Here is a 17,903-nt window from a genome sequence, read left to right as displayed (position 1 = left end):
CTGGCGCTGTGATTTCAGCTTTCACGCCTGTGACTCAATGCTAAGTTCGTAAAATCACACCGTTAGAGCTGGAAGGGATCTCAGAGACCATCCAGGCCAGTGGCTTTCGGACTTCTGAGGACATTTTTTTCCCCAGAAAAATCATATTTGTCACCCCATAAATAAAAGGGCTCAAAGTAGGGCAGAGGTCGTGACAGAGGGAGAGCTTAGAGGCCCATCCCTACTGAAGTCCCTCACCCCCTCTGGAACACAATCGGCCTGGCCTCACCCCCTGTTTTACAGAAAAGGAAAATGAAGCCCAGAAAGCCAGAGCCCAAGGTTTAGGGCTGGTCTAGATTCCAGTTCTCCTGACACCCAGTGCAGTCATCCTTCTACCACAGCTATCCCAACAAATGATCCCACTTTCAGCTCCAGTCCCATTAAAACCAAATCCTCCCAGACAGGTGGTTTCTCCAGGAATAGGGCTTCTCTCAAAGCACAAGTGATCTGGGTCTGTCCTGAGTCCCATCCAGGCCTCAAGAGTTGCTAGACTTGCAGCACCAAGCTCACCAACATGCAGGGAGGGCACACAGCCGAGGCCTTAAAAAGTTCTTCCCTCAGAAATACCGAGCAACCCCAGAAGGGGGCAGCAGCGGCTCTGTGAAGAAAGAGGAAAATCAGAAGCCAAGCCACAGTAGGTAGAGCCCTGGGAATTCTCAGTGCTTTCCAGATTTACAGGAGCTGAATCCAAGTGAACCTGGCAAACATTTACCGAGACCTTACTCAGGGTGACACGTGACATCAGGTACCAGGCACACAGATGGGACCAAGACTGAATGAAGCCTTGACCTCCAGAAACGTTTTATTAGTTAACCTATCTCTGTCGCCCTGCACCTTCCCCTGACAGAGCCACCCAAAATTACCAGCGTGCATTTGCATGCCCGTGCATACATGAATGCAAACATCACACACACTGGCCTGCAAAATTCTCCACATATACCCCTCACTCTCCCCATCCCTAGAATGATTCTTTCCCTTTGCATTATATCAAGGTAATACTTGACCAGTCTTTTTAAAACCCTCAAATTTGCATGCTTACCCCATCCTGTCCCCAAACCAACCTTCCCTGGTTAGGTGTGTGCAGGACACTTACCAGGGGAACAGTTTCACACCCTGGCACGCTGGGCCAAAGAGAGGCAGCAACGGTGCCCCTGGAGGAGACCCCTCTCACGCACCATAGCTGCAAATTCACCTGCCCTCTCTCTTCCCTGGACTTTTCTTTTCCCAGTTACCTGACAACCTGGTGGTTTCCCAGAAAGAGAAATCCATCCCTAGTCTAAAAAGATAACCAGGACACAGTCTCCAAGATTCTTCCAGAAGGTATTTTACTGATAGCAGGGCTAGCTAACCTGTTCCACAAGTAGAACTATTGGGAAAAATTAAATGAACTCATTTAGGTAAGGCAGTTTGAAAGAGCCTAATACACAGAAAGGGCTTCATATTAGTCATTATCGTTGTTGTTGTTATTATTATATGAGGGACACAGATGAAGCCTTAAATTCCAATATTATAAATATGTTTGCTGCCTTCTCCCTACAACTTTTTAATTTCATTTTCTTCATACTCAAACTGTGGATAATTCTTACCTAAAGGATCAACTTGTTGGGATCAAGTAAGATAACATACTTTTTCTTAATATGCTTGTGTATCAGCCCCATAAAATGGTTTACAGACGGGAGGGTGACCAGGTCTTCACTGCCTACCTGTTTTCTATTGTATTCTTTTCAGCCTTCTTAAGGATTTCTGTACACATGTCTATATTTCTTGAAGTCTCTCAGATTCCTTGGGTTGTTTGAAAAGATATTAATAATTATTTCTATTATAAATAACATTATCCATAAATGCTAATGTCTATTTCTACAGTTAGGAAATTTAAAGTAAAACTGTATTATATCTCAATTCACCTTAGTTGTATTGCTTTTCTCTGGATAAAGTGACCAATTATACATTGCATTTTCCAATCTCAGTTTCAAAAGAATACTTTGCTAATTAAAAAAGTTTTCAACTGTAAGCAGAATAATATTACAGCATGCTTTTTTTTTTTTTTTTTTTTTGCGATACACGGGCCTCTCACTGTTGCGGCCTCTCCCGCTGCGGAGCACAGGCTCCGGACGCACAGGCTCAGCGGCCATGGCCCACGGGCCCAGCCGCTCCGCGGCATGCGGGATCCTCCCGGACTGGGGCACGAACCCGCGTCCCCTGCATTGGCAGGCAGACCCTCAACCACTGCACCACCAGGGAAGCCCCAGCATGCTTCTTAATTTATGTAGAAAGTCATATTCAAATTCTTAATTACTTCACTAGTCGATTACATTATAGAGATGACCCTGGAAACAAAAAGTAATGTAGAAGACAGCAAGTTGCAACTCTGGGGGGTGCATTATATAGAAAGAGCCTCTGCATGTAAATTATCATCATTGTCAAGTAAATTAAAATAATATGAGCAAAAGATAATTAAAGGCAACTTCTGTAAAAAAAAAAAATAATAAGGTAACATATTTGGGGGAGAAGAAAGGCTATTTTGAATTGGAATGAGACAGTGGCAATTAAATTGTCCATCAGCAGAATAGCATTTCTTACAGATTTTCCTTCTAGGGGAACAGAAGTTGATTTGGTGGGGAAATGTGAGAAGACAGAGGGAAAGATGGGGATGGGAGCTAAGGGAGAGACAAAGGTCTCCCGCATCACACAGGAGATGGAACGTTTTCATTAAACAGATTGCAAGACCCCCATGATGACAGTCCAATAGTCAGTTTCCAGGGCTTTTTAAGCTACTTTTAGTCCTTTTATCACCATAGCAAAAAACGCCCCACCCACAAGCCACAGACCACCTATCTGACTGTCCTTTGAGACAGTCAACAAACACTCACTCCTCTAGGAGTAATCACTCAACCAACCTAGGTGTGCTCACCCCAGCTCCACTTAGCAAGGAATCCTGAATCAGAGAACACTGGGAATCACCTGACTTAACAGCTGGAAACTCAAACACAAGAATCCAGATCCTCTAGAATTCATTCAGATCATTTCCAATTCTCTAATATAAACAATACTGCTATTCACATCTTCGTGTATAAAGTTTTTTTCATACTTAAGATTCTTCAGCTCCCAGGGAAGTTGCTAAAGAGTATGCCTGCTTTTTTTTGCAGGGTGGGGGGCCCACACCACATGGCATGTGGGATCTTAGTTCCTGGGATCGAACCCACGCCCCCTGCAGTGGAAGTGCAGAGTCTTAACCACTGGATCGCCAGGAAAGTCCCAGAGTATCCACGCTTTTAAGGCTCTTCTTATATATGGCCAGAGTGATTTCTAGTCAATAATATAGATTTCATTTAAACATATATATGTATGTATGTATATTACATGCACCCTTGTTAGAATTAAATATTACAGTTAAAAAACTTTTTTTTATTTTTTGGCCACAGTGCGAGCTTGCAGGATCTTAGTTCCCCAACCAGGGAGGGAACCTGGGCCCACGGCAGGGAAAGCGTGGAGTCCTAACCACTGGACTGACAGGGAATTCCCTTTTATTTTTTATTTTTTTTGTTTTAAATATTACAATTTTAAAAAAATCTTTGCTAATATGATGGGAAAAACAATTAAATCTCTTTCTTAAAACATTTAGTATTTGAGACAGAAATTGTTTGCTAATTACATTTCTTCCCTAATGCACTAATTCCGTTTAAGGACATTTTTCTGTCAGATAACCTAGGTAATGATCCCAGCCATGAGGATAATAAACAGTAGTAAACATTATTTTAATGTTCACTAATGTTTAAAACATTATTCAAGGGGCTTCCCTGGTGGCGCAGTGGTTAAGAATCCGCCTGCCAATGCAAGGGACACGGGTTCGAGCCCCGGTCTGGGAAGATCCCACATGCGGCGGAGCAACTAAGCCCCTGCACCACAACTACTAAGCCTGCTCTCCAGAGCCCTCAAGCCACAACTACTGAGTCCACATGCCACAACTACTGAAGCCTGCATGCCTAGAGACCGCGTTCCGCAACAAGAGAAGCCACCGCAACGAGAAGCCCGCGCACCGCAATGAAGAGTGGCCCCTGCTCGCCGCAACTAGAGAAAGCCCGTGCACAGCAATGAACACCAAACGCGGCCAAAAATAAATAAATTTATTTAAAAAAAAAAAAATATATATATATATACTATTCAAAGAGAAAAGCAGATACTGATCCCACACGAGAAGAAATAGGATATTACATTACTGAGATCACAGTTTAAATCTCTATTAGTAGTTTTAAGAACTGGACTCCACTGGCAACAGAAATTAAGTGAAACCTCAAAAATTATATGCAAACATTACAGTGTATGTGTATACCTATCTTTTATGGAAAGCCTGTGCTTAGCTTTCATCAAAAACTCAAAACTATCTTAAAACCACATCACAAAGGTAGCCCCATGAACCAGTAAAACACAGAGCTGAAACCCACCCACCCTGTGGTGAATTACTAAGAGACTAGAAAAAAAGCCATGAAACTCAACAGAACAAGAAGGGAAGTGCCAAGCTTACACCTTCCTCTCTTCCTGGTCTGCTTAAGTGTGTACGTGTCTCTGGTGCTTGGTTCAAAAGGAAAAGTAGGGTTCCTGTCCATGAGGGCACTTTTTGAGGTGGGAGGAACAAAGGCTATTAAATGCGTCACTGCAGTCTGTGGTTTTACTGCAGCCCGATGAGCTCTGATTACCTGATGAGACCGGTATCATAACATTTGCAATGGTTTCAAGCACTGAGTTCTAACGGGCCATCAATAAAAGGCTTCCCATATGCACCTCTGGTTACTTCCATTACAGCTGTCCAAAAGCTTTAGGCATCTCCTTCTCAATCTTATTCCCAACCTCTGCAGCCCTCCCTTTCCAACAAGCTAATAACCCCTACCTCTCCCCAAGAACCAATCCCACCTTTAGATACAGCCCTGCCACATATGATCCATTCAGAGTGCAAAACTGACCAATGGATTTTAATGTAAGAGTATGAAAGTTTATTGGTACCAGCTTCTGATTCCACACAGCACCTAAACATTAAGAAACTACGATTTGTCAAGTTTCGGTATAGAATCAAAGAAGATCCACAATTATCTGAAAGAGCTATTAAAATATCCCTTTATTCCAAATACATGTCTCTGCGGGGCCAGATTTTCTTCATACTCTTCCATCAAAACAACATATGGCCACAGACTGAGTGCAGAAGCAGATATGAGAATCCTGCTGTCTTCTAATAAACCAGCCATTAAAGAGATTTGCAAAAATATATTTAAAAAATGCTACTCCTGTTGCTTTTTTGTTTTAGAAAGCGTTATTTTTCATTAAATGTTACTTGTGTTAACATAAACGAGTTTATAGTTGTTGTTTTTAAATGAATAAACACATATTCTTAAAGAGTTTTAATCTCTACTCTTCTCCAACCTTCTATTCTGAGTTTTGGTGCTATACACAGATTTGTCCATTTGCTCATTTATTTATTCAGGGGGATGTGAGTGTTCTTTTATCCTAGAAATGTGGGAGCAGATGGCAAAGTAGGACAGAAATGATGATAAGGTCCTGGTCAATGTGCAGACACTCGTGCCAATGATGGATGCAGTGTCTTCTGAACTTTTTTTTTTTTTTTTGGTTGCCGTTCATGTTTCCCAAATCACTATCTCCAGTCCAAGGCTCTGTTCTAGACTCTTAACCCCAGCATAATCGCTCCCTTCACCCCACATCCAATCAACTCTCAAGTCCTGGAAAGGACTTATCAATAGCTTCAAATGTTTCCACTTTTCTCCATCCATCCAAGTTCAGGCTACCTTTATCTCTCACTGAAACCATTACAACAGCCTTCCAACTGCTCTCCCTGGCTCCTGTCTAACCCTTTTCTTACCTGTCCCCTACACTGCACCAAACAGGACATTCACCGCCAGCATCCCATCAACAGGACCAGGACCGAGGGCTCTCATCTCCACTTTACAGATGAGGAAAACAAGGCTCTTAGGTCACTTGCCCAAGTGGGATTTTTAGGAGGCAGATCTGATTGGGTCACTCCCCTAGCTTAACCTCCAAGGACCCTAACTCCCAGGATAAAAGACAAGCTCCTGAACAAGGCCCACAGGCCACAGGCCCTCCATATCAGCTTCCCAGTACCTGTGCCCCTTTCATGTCCAAGCTTTTTTAACCCCTGTTGTTTGCTGTTCCCTCTGCCTGGGCCACTCTTCCGCCAAGGGTTTGGCTTCGGTGTATCTTCCTTCAGGAAACCTCCCTTGACTCCCTGAGACTGGGGGAGGTACCCTTCTTGGGAGTTCCCATGGCAACCACTACTCACTCTAAGGGTAGCCCTTCTCACACTGTTTTCTTGTTTTGTTTTTTGTTGTTTTATTCCCCCACCCCCATGAGTGAGGTGGTTTCATACTTGTAACACATTTAGGTTCTTTGGTCATATTCTGCATGCCATGCTAGGATCACCTGACCTCCTAAATGATTTTTTAAATTTGCATATATTAAAGGTTTATGGTCTGTGCTGTGAAATTCGATTTCACACATCTGCCACTGCAGTATCACACAGGACAGTTCCACTGCCCCGAAAGCTCCCCTGCGTTCATCTCTCCAACACGCCCTCCCCACCTCTGCACACTGTTCTAACTGCCTGTTTACCTGACTATCTCCCTCTCGGGTTCAGGATCCGCTCTGTTGAATGCGGGGTCCCCAGGATGAGGCAACGCCCCATCTGTCTAGTCCAAAAACTGGAAACTCTTTTGGTGCACCGACAGCTCAAACATGTCCCTGAATGGCCATGGAGGCTGCTCTAGGGCCCCAGCAGCACTTTTCCACAGCTCTTCCCAGATGCTTGTCTAAATGAATGGAACACACAGATGCCTCAGGCTGCTAGCATGTCTGCTGGGCTCAGGAAGGGGGACCCGCTCAGAGGGACCTGCTGCTCACGAAATGGGTGAGGGTCGACCTCACGAAAGGGAGGGTGTTGAGTGGGGAGCGCGCGGGGAACCCTGAGAAGCTTTGGTCGGGGAGCCCCACATTTCAACCAACACACTCCATGGCAGTCTTGGCGCTCGACGGGCACCATCACCGTGAGGCTGCAGGAATCAAGGCACGCTCTGTGGGCGGCTAGGCAGGCTGCAGCGAGGACTTGGCCTTGAAAGTCTAGGCCATGCTAGAGGCTAGAAATCTGCCTTTCTAGCTCCTATGATTTGAGAAGGAGTTGGGAGAACTCCAAGGCTGTGGGTGGAGGGGAGATGCTTCTGAGAGCTGAACCGTCAGAGTCCAAACAATCGCTTTCTCTGTGCAGCTGTCTGTGCACCTGGTGCCCGCACAGGGCCCTCTGTGCTTCTGTCCTTCCGCACACAGTGCTGTCCACACATAGACGGGGTTATAAATGCCCTCCAAGGGAGAAGTGAAACCACTGACCAGTTCCCCTTTTCTCTGCTGAGCTGGCGCCCAGCAGCTACGAGCAGCTGGTACAAACTCACATTCCCCAGTGTAGCGGCTCAACCCGTTCTTATTATTTTACGGTTGGGAAGCTTTTGGCAAACATCCTGTTTAGAATAAAATGGGAGTCGGACTGACTATCGGGGGCTAAATTTACCACCTAGAAACTTCGAACAAAATAAAAGAGAAAGCAAAGGGAAAGGCAGGCCTACAAGTACACCACCCACAGAGAAGGAACGTCAGCGTCTTCTGGCAGCGAGCTTTTTACCTGCACGTAGAAGGTCCTGGAGCTGGTTATTATTTCAAACAGGTTGTCCCTCATCAGCAGATCGCTAGACAGAGAAAGAGATAGAAAGTTACCAGGCATGCTGGTCACCCACTGAGGACTTGATTCACCCTGAGGCAGGTACCCGTGCCCCCACCCTGAAAGTTACCAGGCATGCTGGTCACCCACTGAGGACTTGATTCACCCTGAGGCAGGTACCCGTGCCCCCTACCCTAAAAAGGGGATCCACAGGCCATTCCTCCTGCTGCCCTGCCTCAGAAGGCATTACAGGGTTTCCTACAGCTTCACTTCCTGGAGGGTCTCAAGTGGTTTAACCATCCCCATGGATCCCCCTCCCCAGTACACACCACCACCAGTTCTAACAGGACAAAGCTCCTTGGCCTCCAAAACCTCTTGCCTCACATGCACCACACCCCACACCGTCTAGGACTGTGTGTTTCTTCAGTGGCTCAGAAGTACTGATAAAAAGTGCTTGGTGAGAAGCACTGTTTCAAGTGTTTTTATCTGAGGGTCAAGTAGATGAAAATTTTATTGGTTTTATATATATACACAAGCACACACTGTTCTGTCCATTATGCTCCATTAAATATATATTTTATATACATATATATTATTAAGAGATGGACATATAACAGTATATTTGTAAGACAAAAAACAGTATATTCATTTCAGGTGTACAACATGATTTGATATTTGTATACACTGCAAATGATCACTGTCTCGTACGTAACACTCAAATTTTATTTCTCGTGATGAGATTATAGCTTTTAAGCTCTACTCTCTTAGCAACTTTCAAATATAGAATACAGTGCTATCAACCACAGTCACCATGCTGCACATTGCATCCCTAGGACTTACTGATTTGATAACTGGAGGTTTGTATCTTTCCACCCCCTTCACCCATTTCGGCCACTCCCCACCCTCCGCCTCTGACAACCACCAATCTGTTGTGTTATTTTTTTTGTTTGTTTATTTGGTTTTTTTGCAGTACGCGGGCCTCTCACTGTTGTGGCCTCTCCCATTGTGGAGCACACCGGACGCGCAGGCTCAGCGGCCATGGCTCACGGGCGCAGCCGCTCCACGGCATGTGGGATCTTCCCGGACCGGGGCACGAACCCGTGTCCCCTGCATCGGCAGGTGGACTCTCAACCACTGCGCCACCAGGGAAGCCCTTCTTTGTGTTTTTTAATGTGTTATTTCATCCAATCTTCCCAACAATCCAATGAGGCAGTAAGACTTTCCCTACTTTATGGATGGGGAAACCCAGGCTCAGAGAGGTTCCATGACTTGTCCACGGCACCGGAGTAAGGAACCGGCAGAGCCAGGATTTGAAACTGGGTCCAACTCCAGAGTCTACGCTCTTAGTTACTCCACTACCAGGTGCCTCTCCTAAGGGACCTGAATCTCTTATTTCCAAAGCCTTTCTCCACCCACACAGCAACTGCATCAGCTTCCCTAAATCCCTGCTCTCAAAAGGGGACCGGATGCTCAAGAGGAAAAAGGGAAGGAGAGAGTAGACCACTTGAAGATGCTTCAAACTGGGTGTGAGGTTTGGAAGAGGGACCCTACTTCCGCAAGGAGGAAGGCGAGAGGTAGCTGGTGCTCAGCCACAAACCTCCAATCAGCCGAAATTATTTACAGGGTGAAATGCCTGCTCTGTGCATCCAGTCACTACGGGGAACATATAAGGAGCAAAAGATCTAATTCCTTCCCCATGAAAGAACATAAAAGAGCAAAACTTTACAGTCAGATGTTAGACTGCGTGTTATATGCCAAGAGTTAGAATAATTCCAAGAAAGGACTAATCACAGGGGGACTTCCCCGGTGGTCCAGTGGTTAAGCCTCTGCACTTCCACTGCAGGGGGGCCCGGGTTTGATTCCTGGTTGAGGAACTAAGATCCTACATGCCATGTGGTGTGGTCAAAAAATTAAAAAAAAAAAAAAGAAAGAAAGAAAGAAAAAGAAAGAAAGGACTGATCACAGGCAGGGCTGGCTTCAGGAATCAGGACTTGGAAGGAAATGGCAGGTGCGCTGCCAGTGACATGGGCACCTGGGCAAAGGAGGAGCATGAGACTGAAGCCCCACGTGGGCGGGGACGGCAATCAGGGGTCAGACAGACCTGGGGCCCAATCCTGACTCCACTGGGAAAAGGTACTTTAGGAATATTTCTAAAACTTTGTGAGCCTTTCTACCCCAACTGTAGAATGGAAATCAGAAGCACTCCTCTACCAAGCTTCTTACCGCAAAGATCAGTTATAAGTTATACAAGGCATCTCATAAGTTATATGAGGCACCTGGTACAATGAATGTCACAGAGTGGTCATTTGAAATGCATTTCATTAGCTATTATAATTACTTTCTGAGTATCTGAGTGGAGATGGCTCTTCTTTCTGGATAAGATGGTTTAACCTTTTCAACTATTCATGCACATGCAGCACAATCATGTAATCTACTACAGGGGAGGTAAACGCAAACAGGGAGGAAATCCCCACCCTTTTCATATCTACTTCTCAGGCTACATGTGGCCTTTCAATTCAACTCAAGTCAACAAAACATTACCTGACTACTCAGATGCCCTAACCCCCGTGACTGGGTTTGGGAGACCCCAGTCTCACAGGCCTGGAACCTGCAGGGCCTCGGCAACTTCCGTCCCCGAGGATCTTCAACTCCCTCAATTCTTTTCCTCGGAGTTCAGTCTGACTCTGGCTCAGGCAAAGTGCAAAGCGCTCTTAGGGACGAACATTATCTGGGTTTCCTAAGCTGCCGCAATACACCCATCAACCTGCACGGGCCTCCAGGGTCAGGAACAAGCCTCATCTCTCCTCCACCCACTGTCACCGCTGGGGCCACACTTCTGCAACTTCCATCTGTAGCACCTTTCACGAACGATAATCTGTCGGTGGGAACTTCCCTAATCTTCCACACTCTGCAACTGCCATTTGCAAGGCTCACAACAGTGCCTCCTTCCTTGGGCCACAAAACACCTCGTTTTCATGCAAGACCCTCCCATGCCTTCATGTGAGAACAGTCAGTCTGCTGCTAACAGCTTCCCTGGGGACGCAGGCTCTGCATGCACAGTCCGTGGGACGGAGATTCCATATAGTACCCCTACAGACTGCAGACTGAGGGCCAAATGAGGACTGCTAGATGCCCGGATGCCCTTGAGTCTCTAAAGTTTGGTTCCAGGGGCACCTGTATGGGTGTTGGATATGGGAGAGCACTCGAAGAGGCCCCAGGTCCCAAACTCGTCCTACGCTCTGTGGCACTGGAAAGGTGACCATTTCCTAGTTGAAAGAGGAACACATTAAAAATACTTCCTCGTCCTGCCCGAGAGCATTGCTGTGACTCATCCCCATATTAAGAAGACATCAGGGACTTTGTCAAAATGAGGAGAGGAGAAAGGCATAACAAGTTCAGGGCAGAGGCATGGCATAAACAGAGGGGTCTGAGCAGATGCACTGAAAAGCAAGTGACTAAGGGCACAGTCCCCCTCCACCTCTGAGCCCAGTCCTCCGGTGAGATGAGCAGCTGACACCTGAGAAGCACCTCTCCTTTGTTCTATATCCTTTCTTTTTCTCCATCAGAAAAGTATCACATAGGCTCATTTCAGGAGCGAGAGTAAGGGGATGGGAAGAGGATAGGTTCGCCCAGCGCCATTTCACAGCTGCGGCAGCTTGGATGTGGAGAATCAGCCACAGATGTCAAGGAGACAACATCTTCCTGCTCTTGGAAGAAGTTTCTGGTATAGAGTCTCAGAAGGGGAGTAACAGAAGAGTTAAGGCTGAGACGAAGTGAGAGAGTGACACGGACTTACATATACTACCGTAAAAGAGATAGCTAGTGGGAAGCAGCCGGATAGCACAGGGAGATCAGCTCAGTGCTTTGTGACCACCTAGAGGGGTGGGATAGGGAGGGTGGGAGGGAGGGAGATGCAAGAGGGAGGGGATATGGGGATATATGTATACGTATAGCTGATTCACTTTGTTATACAGCAGAAACTAACACCTCATTGTAAAGCAATTATACTCCAATGAAGATGTTAAAAAAATAAAGAAGAGTTAAGAGGGCACACGGAGTTCCGACCAGAGAAGAATAAGCAGAGACAATTACCCAGACTTGACCAAACACTCGTGCGTCTTGAGAACATCCTTGAGGAATATGGTACGCAGCGGTTCTCGGTCCTGGGGGGAAAAAGAGAGAGAGTGCATGAGGCTGTCAGCCCAACGCCCAGACCAGGCAGCCATCATCATCGGAGAGGACTGGCTGAGACCAGGTGGCAAACAAGACAAGGTCTCAAAGTAATCAAGAGAGGAAAGAAATCTAAGATGATGCTCTGTGGCCCTGACCACGAAGGCAGGGAGTTAAGGCCACTTTACATCACCATGAAGATGCGCACACCAGAAGGACGGAGGTCAGACACAAGCACCCCCGGAGTCTGTGTGCCCACATCTCTGCTCGGACACACACACGTGGGTGTGACTCCTGTGCCTCTGCCCTCCACGGCCTCTCAGGCGGGCCCCAGAGTGACTACAAACCTGCTCACACTTGAAGTAGCAGATGGTAAAGTCGTCCAGCGCAAAGAAGCGCCGTTTCCAGCTCTTGCGCTGAAATAAAGGGTAAAGAGCAGGATGTTAGAAGAGTTCCCAGCATTCCCGGGGGTGCGTTCGGGTTCTAAGCTCCTGGGGACCCCGCCCCACCGAAGCCAGGCTCCCACGTTGGGGGTCAGGGGCAAGGACTTCTTCTCATGGGGCGACTCCTCGGGTCACCTCGAGCTGCGGGGCGGGAGCTCTCCCCACCCCAGCCTCTCCCTGGTTTGGGCGGTTTGGGCGTGGCTGGCTCCACGCTCGTCCTTGCAAACTGCCCTCCCCTCTGCCTCGCCCACACCCACTGGCTCCCGGGGTCCCCAAAACCCCTCCCAGCCCCCGCATGGACACTCACCACATTCCCTTGCTTCACACAATAGCCGCTCTTAATGAGGGGGGGCCCGGTGGGGACACGGCAGCCTGTCGTGGGGATGTAACTCTGAGACCTTCGAAGGATGGCGTGGGAGCCGGGCTCACTCCCTTCCTGCCCATCCCCACCGTTCTACAAGGAAACAGCTGCAGGATTAGCGCCGCCCCCTCCTGACGCAGCCACACCCCTGACCCCACCCTCTCTGGCCAATCATCTCTTCCTCTTGGGCCACAATGGCAGTCAAGTGAGAAATAAACCAGGTGGGTAAGCTGGGACGAAGTGAGAGAGTGGCATGCCCTTATATACACTACCAACTGTAAAACAGGTAGCTAGTGGGGAGCTGCCGCATAGCACAGGGAGATCAGCTCGGGGCTTTGTGTCCACCTAGAGGGGTGGGATAGGGAGGGTGGGAGGGAGATGCAAGAGGGAGGGGATATGGGGATGTATGTATATGTATAGCTGATTCACTTTGTTATACAGCAGAAACTAACACACCATTGTAAAGCAATTATACTCCAATAAAGATGTTAAAAAAAAAAAGAGAGAGAAAGAAACCATAAAAAAAACCCTTTGGCTTTGCCCCGGCAAGGCACTGTACGGGGTGCGTTCACGGACCAAGGCTGGGGAGGCTGGACAGACCCGGGAGAAAGGGAAGACTGAACGCAAACCGGACGAGGCCTAGGGACAGTGGGGCTTGTTTCCAGCCATCCTCGACCCACTTCTCACGGGCTTCACAGGGCCGGTCCCCGTGGGTGACGCAGAGCCGTACTGCCAGAGCTTCAGAGGCGGTGGCCTCAATTTCTGCACTGCCGGTATTTTCTTGACCACCCCATGTGCACTGGCCCCGCTACCCTCACCCCTTCCTCGGTCCAGCCCTTCTGTCATGTCACTGACACACCACGGACACCCCCGAACCCCTCCACCCTCTGGCAGCGCCAGGCCCCAGCACCTGGTTGATGGGCGTGTGTACCACCACGCCTCCGATGATCTCTGTCTTGTAGGCCACCTGGGGCTTCTTCTCCAGGGCCAGGGGAGTTGCTAGGCTCTTGACAACTTCGGTCGTCAGGGGTAGGTTCCCAACTTTGGGTACCTGGGAAGAATGACAGAACAGTTAACAGGGAACAGAAGGCCTAGGAAAAGTTGGGGAGGCAACAGCAGGAAGGGGGAGGGGAGGAAAGCTAATGTACGAAATTAGAGCGCGACGCCTCTCTCCCCGCTACCCTTCCATCCATCCAAACCTGTATATGAGGAATTCAGCAAGCCACGCCCACCCCGTGCACACGCACACCCACACGCACACCCACTCAACAAATGTACGGAGCACCCACTATGAGTCAGCCCTTGCCTGGCTAGAGACCAAAGGTAGAACAGCAAACACTGACACGTGTCCTGCCCTCACACCACATACGTGATGATCAGGCAGACTGAGCAAAACTACAGAGCAAGACTAGCAGTCAGAGTGATTACAAATCGTGGTGAGTGCCGTGGGGACGATAAACAGGAGCTGGGACTGACAGCAGCAGGGGAACGACTTGGAATGGAATGCCTGGCGTGGCTGGTGTGCGTGGTGGAGGTCTCCAAGGGGAGAGATGCCGAAACAGTAACCTGGTGGACGAAAAGGAGCCAGGAACATGAAGACGGGAGAAAGCACGCTCAGCAGTGGGTAAGATGCCTGTGGTATACGGTACAGGACTCGGGGAGCTTGAGCTCTGGGGCCCCAGGGCCTGGGGTGTAACTCCTGACCTGTCACTAACTGAGTGACACAGTCATACAGGTGTCACGGCCATCAAATGATAGAGGATATAAATTTCAACATGTTAGAAATATGAATAAAACTACAAAAGTATTTTAATTGTCAAAATATTCTAAGTAACTTTTTATCAACGGTGCTAACGTTTACAAATGCAGCCCTTTCTGTGGAATGAGTTATCTTTGCTCCTCTCCATGACGGAGTTCGAGCACCACTGCTGGTGCAAGAATCACGGAATTTTTAGGGCAAGTTTGAGACCACAGGGTGCAAACTGGTGGCCCAAAGGTAGACTTGCCCCAACTGTGTTTCATTTGTCCTATCCAGTGTGTTTTTCAATCCACTGTTAAAATCTGGGATATTTCGCGTAAAACTCTTGATTTCCAGTGAAGCAGCTGTCCGCTCTTCGGATGGGGAACGGATTCTTCAGTTCGCCACAGTCCTGAACACCCTCCCAACCCGAGGTCATTGATCCTCATTCATGTTGCCGCTTTTCTTCCTCCTTGTCCATTTCTCATTTATACTGGAAAATTTTTCATCACAAGAGAGGCCCAGAGTAGTCCAGTTCTCTGCCTAAAGCCGATTAATACCTAGACAGAGACCAGACCCTGATGCTGCTGAGGCAGTACCCACAGCATCACAAAGCCTGTCCTTCCACAGATGTGGAGAACAAACGTACGGACGCCAACGAGGGAAAGCAGGGGCGGAAGGGTGGGGAGCGGAGATGGCGGGATGAACTGGGAGACTGGCATTGACATGTATACACCAATATGTATAAGATAGATAACTAATAAGAACCTGCTGTATAAAAAATAAAATAAAATAAAATTCAAAAAAAAAAAAAAGCCTGTTCTTCACAAGGACTCAACGCCCCATGTGGATCTGCCAGGAACGTAACTACAGACACCACGAGAAAAACTAACATCCTCTTCCACTTCTTCTACAGCCCTGGGAGCTAGAAAGACCTAAGAATCCAGACTGTTCAGGAGCTCACGGCCCAAGGATATATTGTATAATGCAGGGAATATAGCCAATATTTTGTCATCATTGCAAATGGAAAGGAACCTTTAAAAACTATATAAAAATTAAAAATTAAGGGACTTCCCTGGTGGTCCAGTGGTTAAGAATCCGCCTTCCAATGCAGGGGACGCAGGTGCAACCCCTGGTCAGGGAACTAAGATCCCCCATGCCGTGGGGCAACTAAGCCCGCGAGCCGCAACCACAGCACCCATGCGCCCTGGAGCCTGTGCGCCACAACTAGAGAGAAGCCCGCGCACCGCACAGAGGAGGCCACGCACCGCGGCAGAGGATCCCACGTGCTACAACTAAGACCTGATGCAGCCAAAAATAAATAAATAAATACTTTTTTTTTTTAATTAAAAAAAATAAACTATTGCAAGCCACAGGGAGAAAAAAAGAGCTCTCAGCTCAGAGCCATAGGAGAACTCTGCCTGCCAAGGACAGGGACCAAAGGCCACACCCCCTGGCATCTATCGAAACGACTAAGACCATCATGATTACGCTGGGGCCCCAGAAAGGAGACAGGGCCCCTCTTCCTGGCCTGTGCACTCAGCTTAGACCACGGTGACCTCTGCCCACCAACTCTCCAGATTGGGCCAGAAATCCACCCTGTCCTTCCCTTCTGGCTGAGGGACAACCGCAGCTCCCATTGCTTTGGGCCTCTGTTCAGTGCCAGGCAAAGTACCCATCTCTTTACTGCATTATCTCTCATCTCAGACGATCTTATCAGGTAGGCCTTATTTTCTCCATTTCATAGATGAAGTAAACTAAAGCTCACTGAAATGAAGTAACTGCCCCACTGCTAAACACCACTACCTACCTACCTGGACCACCCTTTCCGATTTCTCTGTGTTTTGCTCTGATAAGATAGAATTCTTTAGGGATGTGGATTAGTGCTGGGGTGTCCAGAGATATAATCACCGTGGAACAACACAACTGCCTCCAAATGACCCAAATGAATTCCTGAAACCCAGCAAAGAAGGAGGGAAGTGGCCTTTCAGCGTTCACGGTGGCCAGAAGAGGACTCCTGGTGACTTGGCTGATGTGTTGCCTCTCAACCCGTCAGCCCACCCGGAGAACCGCTGGTTGTCACCACTCATGTCCCTGCACTGTGGGCTGCCTCTGGCCAACCACCTGGAGCCTCTGCAAAGCTGTTTCCACTTCTGAGACTCTGAATCAGCCTGCAGAGGGCAAACTCACCAATAACTACACTCCAGATCTTGAAAACAAGTTCATCCTCTCGGTTTGTGTATCTCCCAGAATCCCAGTGAAAGGTGGGACCCCTTTCACCTACCGTGGAGGGTCCTCTGATGGGGGAGGCCTACAGGGTTCCCATTTGCAACGTGAAACGAAATTTGCAAGGACTCATCTTTCTTCCCACCAGGCGTGGCTAGGTTGCTACAAGGAATAATCCAACTTGGGAGGGAAGGGGAGAAAGCTGTGCTTTACTTTTACTGCTCAAACTTCAACCCTTTTGAAAAACTTTAGTGAGTTGAATAATGTCTCCCAAAATTGTCCACCCGTAACCTCAGAACATGACTTTATTTGGAAATAAGGTCTTCGCAGATATAATTAAATTAAGATGAATTCATGCTGGTTTAGGCTGGGCCCTAAGACCAATGACTGATGCCCTCCTAAAAGGAGAGGTCACACAGACACACAGGCCATACAGTGGTGGAGACAGAGATGGAGGGATCCAGCTATTAGCCGGGCAACGCCAAGGACGGCCGGGGGCCACTGGGAGCTGGAAGAGGCAAGCAAGGATTCTCCGCTTGAGCCTTCAGGGGGCACATGGAGGGCCCTGCCGACACCCTGATTTCAGGCTTCTCAGGACTAGGCGAGAACACACTTCTGTTGCTTTAAGCCACGCAGTTTGTTACGACAGCCCAAGAAAACTAACACAGGAATACTGATACTCCGAGCGCACTCAATTCTTTAAATACCATTATGTCGGCCATTGTCTTCAGTCATAAGAACTCAATGACCCAGCACTAAATGACCAGTGATCTGCGGGCAGAAAAACTGGCTCCTGACCCTGGGAGGGTCGCTGATCTCCAGGCACTTCCACTGCCTCGTTTATAAACAGAGATAATCACACCTGCCCTCCCTACCTAAGGTTTTCACAAGGCTACAAGAAGCCATAGATATAAAAGTGGTGTGTAATCTAACCTCTTTTTACAACTGCTGCTCATTTTTCATATATTTATAAACTCTTTGAGATCCTGGAAGTCAGAAGGTCCTGGGTTTGAATCCCAGCTCTGCCATTTACTAAACTCTAGATTTGGGGCAAGACTCTCATTTCCGTTTTCCTCATCTTAAAAATGGCAGTGAATGCACCTGTCTCACAGGAGTGACATGAGGGGTGATGAATGTGGCCCGTGAGAAAGCTTGGTTCACTGGATACGCTGTCTGTGTCTTTCATCTCTGCATCTCCCC

The 17,903-nt window shown here is 47.9% G+C and overlaps 1 protein-coding gene across 5 annotated transcripts in view; it reads right to left on the bottom strand.

The window, feature by feature from the left end:
* PLEKHA2 (pleckstrin homology domain containing A2) overlaps positions 1 to 17,903 on the bottom strand; it is a 57,547-nt gene that overhangs the window by 4,458 nt on the left and 35,186 nt on the right. For all 5 annotated transcript variants that reach the window (XM_027122873.1, XM_027122874.1, XM_027122871.1 and 2 more), the window contains 5 exons: positions 13,650 to 13,790; positions 12,686 to 12,832; positions 12,283 to 12,351; positions 11,858 to 11,928; positions 7,730 to 7,793 (listed from right to left, as the gene is read on the bottom strand). In XM_027122873.1, coding sequence (XP_026978674.1) covers positions 7,730 to 7,793; positions 11,858 to 11,928; positions 12,283 to 12,351; positions 12,686 to 12,832; positions 13,650 to 13,790 — 492 coding nt within the window. The remainder of the gene's footprint in view (positions 1 to 7,729; positions 7,794 to 11,857; positions 11,929 to 12,282; positions 12,352 to 12,685; positions 12,833 to 13,649; positions 13,791 to 17,903) is intronic.

This window comes from Aethalodelphis obliquidens, unplaced genomic scaffold (assembly GCF_003676395.1).
Source record: "Aethalodelphis obliquidens isolate GAN/ISIS:26980383/991018 unplaced genomic scaffold, ASM367639v1 scaffold25, whole genome shotgun sequence".
Taxonomy (NCBI): Eukaryota; Metazoa; Chordata; class Mammalia; order Artiodactyla; family Delphinidae; genus Aethalodelphis; species Aethalodelphis obliquidens.
Note: the sequence above shows the minus strand (reverse complement) of the source record. Positions and strands in the feature narration are given on the sequence as shown.